Source organism: Thunnus maccoyii, chromosome 15 (assembly GCF_910596095.1).
Source record: "Thunnus maccoyii chromosome 15, fThuMac1.1, whole genome shotgun sequence".
In the NCBI taxonomy this organism is placed as follows: domain Eukaryota; kingdom Metazoa; phylum Chordata; class Actinopteri; order Scombriformes; family Scombridae; genus Thunnus; species Thunnus maccoyii.
This window is the reverse complement of record NC_056547.1, coordinates 27,289,935-27,298,124: the sequence shown is the minus strand read 5'-3', so window position 1 is coordinate 27,298,124 and position 8,190 is coordinate 27,289,935. Positions and strand designations below refer to the sequence as shown.

General features: G+C 40.7%; 1 protein-coding gene across 2 annotated transcripts; it reads left to right on the top strand.

Moving 5' to 3' along the window:
• The first annotated feature begins 928 nt into the window (after nt 1-928).
• LOC121913315 (schlafen-like protein 1) lies at nt 929-4,059 on the top strand. 2 transcript variants are annotated; one of them, XM_042436000.1, is made up of 7 exons: nt 929-1,036; nt 1,188-1,235; nt 1,598-1,659; nt 1,762-1,976; nt 2,548-2,644; nt 3,197-3,603; nt 3,715-4,059. In XM_042436000.1, the coding sequence occupies exons 3-7, from the start codon at nt 1,602-1,604 to the stop codon at nt 3,994-3,996; spliced, it is 1,059 nt and encodes a 352-aa protein (XP_042291934.1). In that variant the 5' UTR covers nt 929-1,036; nt 1,188-1,235; nt 1,598-1,601; the 3' UTR covers nt 3,997-4,059. The 2 variants fall into 2 exon arrangements, with proteins under 2 accessions (XP_042291934.1, XP_042291933.1); XM_042435999.1 differs by having other exon boundaries at nt 1,598-1,976.
• Nucleotides 4,060-8,190: the final 4,131 nt, after the last annotated feature.

The following is an 8,190-nucleotide window of genomic DNA, read 5'->3' as shown; positions in this document are numbered from 1 at the left end:
ATCAATATTACCCTAACATTTGACCACTAAGCAGCTGTCAGTCAACTGTAAAGTAAACATACAAGCTTGCAATTTTGCAAAATTCCTGCAATTTGTCCGCATTATCATCATAAATTTAATATCCGTATTTTTATGTGATGAGCATAATAGACAATTGCGAGGAGTCCATCAGGAGTTCTGCTGAAGGCAAAACTTGCTTTATCAACAAAAATAACTCCTTATTTACAGTTAGCAAGATTCTTCAGCCTCTCCTCTTATTATCAAAACAAACCCCATGCCTGTTAACCAAGAAAAAACAAAACAAAACAGCAAAACAGGAAGTATTTGCCATGTATGTGTGTGTGTGTGTATGTGTGTGTGAGTGTGTGACAGAGAGAGAGAGAGAGAGAGAGAGAGAGAGAGAGAGAGAGAGAGAGAGAGAGAGAGAGAGAGAGCTTTCCTTAAGTATAATTTATGAAATTAATCAATATATTAATATATTACAGTAGCTTCTCTCTTGTGTTTATGATTGTAATTGCCTGTCAATACAGGGCATAATACTGAATTTTATTTAGGATTTCAACATAAGATATTGTTTAATGTAGTATATTAGTCATTCAGAATACCAAAGACAGTTCTTACATATTAAGTAGGCACAGCTGTCTTACACTCATTACTTTTAATAAAAAACAGTATTGGTGTATTAGTAGAAATACACAAGGATTATAAAGGCAACATAAGCCTCTGTCACCATAGGTTCCAATTCCAGCAAGTTTGGAAACTGGACCCAGGAAAGATGGCTGCCATATGGTTCCATCCCAGAATGGCAGGTCATTATGACACGTTGCATCTTTTATATCTATGTCTGGAAACCAACCTCCTCTCTTGGAATACACAAATCTAAACACAAATTGTTTTTTTTTTAATTTAATTTGCAAATTTACGTTGGAATATGCATCATTCAAACACTGTAGCAACTGAAATAACAAATGTTTTAAATACATTTTGCTTTAGTATATTGTGGTCCTCCTTAAAACAAGAAGACCCACCTTAAAGGGTAACTACACACTTTTTTCCCCATTTTTTTGTGCTGTACACATTATCTAATAGCTTCTTGTTAGTATATGATGTTAATACAGATGATGTTTCCAACAATACACATATTGTGTGTAAAAATTGCTTTTTCTGTTCAAAATGATCATCCACAGTTTAGAGGGACACTAACAGGTTGACTTTCACCAGCGTAGCAGGAAAAGGTAAGATGCTCAACTGTACATTGCTGTATAGCTGCACACACTCATAAACTTTGTCATCATCAGCCTAGTGCCAGCACTGCTCCCTCGCCATGCCTCGTGGCTTTGATTGATCATTGTTTTGATCAGCCTTGACTTGATGATTTATCAAGCCTCCTCGTGTTCATTTATCTATTTAGCACACTGACGCCCCCTTATTATCATCTCACACTGTGTATCTTATGCTGAATCACACACAATAAGCTTCTAGACTTCCAGACAACTTACTGTTTGTCTAAAAACTCACATGTGGCGACCTGTAAAATACAGAGCTTTCCAAGTTATTGTTATGCTGTATTGTCAAGCAGCTTTTTTGTTATTCACAGCATAATGCATCAGCGACACAAAAGCCCAGAACCCTGCAAGTGGAGCAGGAGGATGAACCCAGGTACGAGGAGTGATGTACAGACCTCTGCCTCCTCGACTCCTTCCACATCAGCTCATGTTAGGACCAGTCTGCTACAATCAAACCAATCTGTTCACTCAACAGTTGCCAGTAGAGCTAAGAAAAGTAAAAGGAACAGAGCCAATCGTGCCTGGACATGGAAACGTTTTGGCTTTAAAGGGAAAATGAGACTGAGGGGCTCCAAACGGCCTAAAAAGAAGAGACGCTCTGGGCGTTCCACCCTTCAGCCACAGAGCACACAGCAAAGCAGCAACAGTGCAGATCAAATCCAGACTGGTCAACAGATAACATCACCACAGGTGAGATCAGAGTCACTAAGAATCACTAGAGCTGGAAGGATACATTGACAGGCTAATAACATCAGCTGATATTGTGTCACACATAAATAGATATGAGTGTGAATGTTGGCACAAATGCAAAAAAAACAAAAATTGTAAACAGCAAGAAATATTTTAGTGGCTGCATTTTTATGAATATTTGACTTCTCAATTCTTCTTAATCTTTTATAGAATTTTATGTTTTTATTAATAATTTAAAATAATTTTAGTGATGTTTAGTGTTCAAAATTTATATTACTGTCATAAAGTGTTTTGTTCAACCGTAAAATATATTTACTCAGACATATATTTATCACAAAATGTTTTATGTTATGTATTTTTTGTTACTGTATGTATGAATATTAGCTCATATACATTTATTTCATGTATTGATATTGGTACTGGCTTCCAAACGGCCTCTACCAATGACCTTGATGACATAGAGATGAATCCACTATATGATTGTAATGATTTCAGTTTGTAACAATATGACACTTCACTGACCTGCTTCACTGACCCAGTCTATTTTGTTCCTTCTCTCTATGACACCCAGTCTATTAGTGAACAGGACATCACCACTTGCCAGTGGCTCTACTATGGGGCTCACATTGGCAATGAGACCCGCAACATTGAGTTCAAAGTCGGTGGAGGTAATATTACAACAGCTGACAAGTTATATCCTGTTAAAATTGTTAGGCCTTGGGTGGTAGATGGGGCTGGAAAATGTCAGACAATAGTGAAAAATGATGATCACAATTTCCCAAAGACCAAGCTGATGTCTTCAAATGCCTCGTTTTTTTCTGACCAACAGTCTTAAAAACTTAGAAATATTCAATTAACAACGTTAGAAAATATGAGGGGTGTCACATCCTCACATTTGAGAAGCTGGAAAGAGAAAATCTACAGCATGAATATTACTGATTGATATTGTGTGTTTACATTTGTGAATGATTTGTTCATTAGCGCTCTGTATAAATGTATTTGCAGCTGTGCATTATTTAATAGTTAAATTGAATTTGCTCAACTTATTCCTGTCCTATTGAGTTTTTAAAATTCACTAAATTGCTGTCTTAGAAAAAAAAAATGTTGCAAGTGATGATTGTGTCATGCACTCCATTCAATTTTAAGTAAGTTAAAAGGTGATGAAGACCATGGGGGTCAGAGACAGAACCAAACATAAACATGAAACTTCCTTCCTTCAGGAAGTTACATGCAGCATAATTTCTGCCAACACGTTTGTGTCTACGCAAGTGCCTTCCTGAACAGCGGGGGAGGCAGTCTGGTGGTCGGGGTGAATGACAGCGGAATGGTTCGTGGTCTGTACTTCAGCCATGAAGAGGAGGACAAGACTCGCCTGCAGGTGGACAGGAGTGTGAGGCTCATCCATCCTCCTCTCCTTCCCCACCAGTACAGCCTGAGGTTCCTACCTGTGGTAAAACCTGGGGTGGAGGAACACTGCGTCAAAGTGCTGTGCCTCACTTTCAGTGCACCTCCAGCTTTCAATGAGCCAACCCTCTATCAGACTGACCAAGGGAAGGTGTACATGAGGCGGGATGGGAGTGTCGAGGGGCCCCTGGCTAACTCTGTCATCCTGGAGTGGTCCAAACATGTAAGAAAGTCCATGACTATTATTGTTATTATATACAAAATACATATTTGTATCAAAATGACAAATATATTTCAAGTGCTGACATGCTATGTGTATGTGTGTGTGTTCAAGATGTGGATTGGAAAAGTGCAGCAGCTGGAAAAGTGCCTGCGTACATCTAGGACTGATATCCACAGGCTACGCCAGCTCATTACTCCACTGTACCACATCATAGCCTCATTACAGGAACAGCAGAGGACCACTCCACCCAGGAGTTCTTCATCAAGCCCAAGCTCAGCAGCCAGCCCTGTCCGACCTCCTGTGGGAAGTCCATATGTCAGGCCAGCTCACAACAGCAGAGCCCCAGATCTGGCACTGGAATCCCCTCCACCTCCAGAACACAGGCAGATGTGAATTTGTCTGGCTGTGAAGTTTAGCTGAGATGCAGAGTAGTAAAATAAATTCAACAAAAGTATAGTCACTGACTATGAGTTCTTATTCTTCTCTCAATCATTCCTCAGCTACACTTTAATTAAAGCTGTGCCAACCAATCATTTTATATCAACAATGGATCAAATGATTGTGTGTAATGTGAGAGGTTTCACTCAGAGGGATGAACCCACAGACATTATCACCCAACTCTGCAGTTCCACTCAGCTCTATGAAGCCTTTTAGCTTCTTTTAGCTCATCGTTTTGGTTTTCTGGCTCTCATCAGCTTCATTTCCAGCAGCTGTTTTCTGCCAAGTGCTGATAAACCCCGCTGTACCCTACATGTCCAGCACCATGACAATTTAGTGAATCGCTGGTGACCATATGGGAGCATTTAGCAGTTTCAGAGCCTGATATATCCCTCATGAGTTGGTGGAGACCAAAACAGAGCCAAATAGAAAGTCAAAATTGCATCCAGACTAGCCATTAGCAATCTTTCATCGCACATTTCTTTCAGTCTTTCTGGGAAAAAAACAAAAACATGTTCCTGGGGTTTACTAAATCATCTACTGTAGGCTACCACAGAACTTGCTATTAGTTTTAGTTGAAACCTTCATGATCTTAACTAAGTGCAACACTCATTTGTTAGTATGCAAAAAAATGCTGCTCCAGAGGATTTGGACTTTTTTTTCAGAATGGTATAATCAGGGTATACCATCGGTCAACTGAGAACATTATATAAGTATTGTCACAGGCTGAACAGTACTCCCTGTGACTAGTGACTTGACTTTGACATGTAATAGTGGTGGCGCGCTGCTTTTAAGTGCATAAATGCAGACAGGAAGCTCGTGTCAGGTTCTTTGTTCCTGTGAAAACAAGTGCAAATCTCTCAGCCATGTGGGTCTCAATGTAATTTAACACAAAAACCAGCAGGGGGCAACAGAGTATCAGCACTGTTTTTACCTCGGCCCCTGTGCATCGTGGAAGGAGAGGCAGTGCCCACTCATTGGTGATTAAGGTTCTGGTGATGAGTCACGAGGAGGAGGTGGGAGGGGGATGGGACAGAGAGATAAAGAGAAAGAGGAGAAAGAGAGGGGGGGGGGGTTGGGTTGGGTGGGGGAGGGCTGTTACATTACCTCCAGGTGTCCTCTCACGTTGCCAGGAGGCTGACAGATTTCTGCTGTCTGGCCATGAATCTGCCTGCTCTGTGCTCTCCTGCCAGGGTCCCTGCCTGTCCGTTTATCTACAGCACACGTCCATTCAGAACATGCACGAGTACTCTCCATTCAGGGCGGCGGTCAATTCAACAAAGTCCCTGTATCAGATGTTATATTCTTCGAATCCTTTTAAATTAATAGAATTAATATATGGGGGTGAAAGGAGCAATTATGATAAGACAAAGAGAAAAAGTCTGTCTTTATTGTATTTGTGATGACATGAGTTTCACGTTGCTTTGTTTTTGAAATACCTGCTTGATCTTTGGTCTCAGTTCTAATGATAAAAAAATTCAAAATTAGGGTTAGAATTTTATCCACTATATTTATTGTATATTTAAAACTCAAGTTTACAAACCAGGTTTCACTTTTTTTAATCTATACAAAACATTTCATAGCCAGCTTCCCCTTTCTGATTTGAGTTTCATGTCACATATCCGGTTCTGTTCTTCTTTCAGCCCTGCGACAAACATCTGTGGAGGGTTTTTTTTCCTTTCTTTTTTTTTTTCACTTCTTATCTCACATGTTTTATTTGTGCGGTTGACTTGGTTCAAGTATAACGTGCATGCAGTAGCAGCAGCAGCTGTGTGTTAGTGTTGATCAGCCAGCTAAGCTGCACGGGGGTGGCTGACTAAGTCTTCTTACCATGCAGAAACTTTGCTTCCCTCCTCCCAGCCTGCCCACACATGGAGTGTCACGTTGTGTTTTGTTGTTCTTGTGGCCGGGTGTTGTCATAGAAGGGGAATCGTAAATGCACGTATACAAACTGTAGACTCTCACGTAGAGTCTGACCAGCATTTACAGGGACGGACAAAACAAAAAGGGAAATAACTGCCTTTTGTGTTGTCTCACAGCAGTTGTTCCAGGACCAGCCTATAGCCCAGGATTATATTCATTGTACATATGTGACTTTTGCTCAAGTGTACTTTGGTAGTAGTCTTCCTCATGAACTGACTCCTCAAAAATAAAATACATGCTTTGTTAATGTCAGCCTTGATGAAACACAGTCCATTTGTGACAGCAGTGAAAGTTTGTGTGTGTGTGTGTGTGTGTGTACACGTGTCTGAGTCATGCCACATGTGTATAAGCAGGGGAATATCTCTGCATATATGTAGCACATACACTCTTTTCAAGTTGTATCTGTTTTTGAGCGTGTCGCACATTAACATCCAGATGTGTCTTTAAAAAAGGTACAAAAAGCAATGTTTTCCAGACTTCTTGAAACCTACAAGGTTGCTCTCTTCACACCAGCGGTGTGAATTTATACGCCTGAGTCAACGTGTGTATCACACCTCCTAGAAATATCTGAGAAACCCCCGTCTTCCATAAGCTGGCACATCTGACTCATGTCATCCGTCACCGTCCTGTTGATGTCCGCCGAACACGTCCCTTTCAACAGAAACTCAAAAAGTGCATTTCACTTTTCTGGAACCGTTTGCTTATTTTTCTCCCATGTGTGCAGTCTCTAATATTTGCATAGAATTGTCATAGCTTTTAAATGTTAGAGACATCCTCTTATGGCAACAGTGACTAAGCCGAGCAAACCAGTCATATATTTACAGGGTGATGTGTTCAATAAAACTCTATGTAGACTATGACCTCCGGCTGATGATCATCAGAAGGCAAACAGTCACCAGTGTAAACAAACATCAAGGATATCTGCAGGAAAGCATTTGCTAGCTTCCTTCAATTCTGTCCTCATGTAACACTATTTCAGGAAACACAGAGGTACATAAAACTGAACAGTGGATAAAGTCTGCAAATAATTCACCACATTGGTTGTCCTTGAATGAGAATACTGTTTGTGCCTGATTGTACATGCAGATGCACAGTATATAAAGTCTGCAGCGCACTACCTAGGTTGTCCTCCAATTTGCCTAGTCAACAAATGGCATGCATTTGTTAGCTCAGGCAAGGAAGCAAAATTAATCTAAGAGGATAATAGCTGCTTCAGATATGGAAGATGTTTGAGCAATCGCAAGCAGAGTAATGCCATGCTTGTTAGTGAGGCTCAGGAGGAAGATGGCAGTGACTGCTGTGCTCCAATCAAATCAAAATGACAGAGTGACCTTGGAGAGGCAAAGAGAGGATATATTTTTAGCCAGTCATTCTACTAGGGATGCTCTTTTCCCTGTCTTCTGTTTTTTCCTTTTTGCTCAAATGCTGGCCGCCTGGCTTCTATAGGGACGCCTGTTTACAGAACAGAGCTCATGAGACGATCAGGCCTTTCAGCTGAGGGAGTAGAGAGGGTGGATTGACTGCTTCACATCACTTGCAAGTATTTTTCATGCTGTGTCAATAAAAAGGCCTGTCTTTGCGTGCTGGGTGCAGGGAAGAAAGCTTGACTTAACAACTGAAATCAAGTCTCCAAGGTGTTTCTCTGGGAGCTGTTTCTCACTGAGCTGTTGTAATACAACTTTTTCTTTATTTCTTTGGTTTGATTGTTCCTGCCTGTCATGATGATATGGATGAATATTGGCTCAATAGCACAGATAATCATGTAGGATGCAGGAGAGAGAAAGCTAGTTTACCTCAAGTCAGTGGTGGGAGTGACTCACGCAACGGTCCACATTTATCAATCTAACGTAGAAACCAGCACAGATCCGAGCGCAGAAATCATGTTACGACAGGGTTCGCGTAATTCATTCGTATCTCACCAATCACAGCATAAGACTGATCGGGTGTTGATAAATGTGACGGCTGAAAACTCGTCATTTAAATATCATGCCCCTATGTATTCTCAGTTTAGAGGCCTCACCCCTACAGTGAGATTTGATTAGCTTCCACACATGTTCAAATTGATAAATGCCAAGCTTTATGTGGAAATGACTGTACGCCCAGTTTTCTGTCATATGTTCTTTTGATAAATGAGGGCCAATACACTTGCTTTTAACTATACATATGTGTGTGCCTGATGTTTACCTTGTGAATCCTATGTCCCTTCGGAAGATTGGTTGTATGACT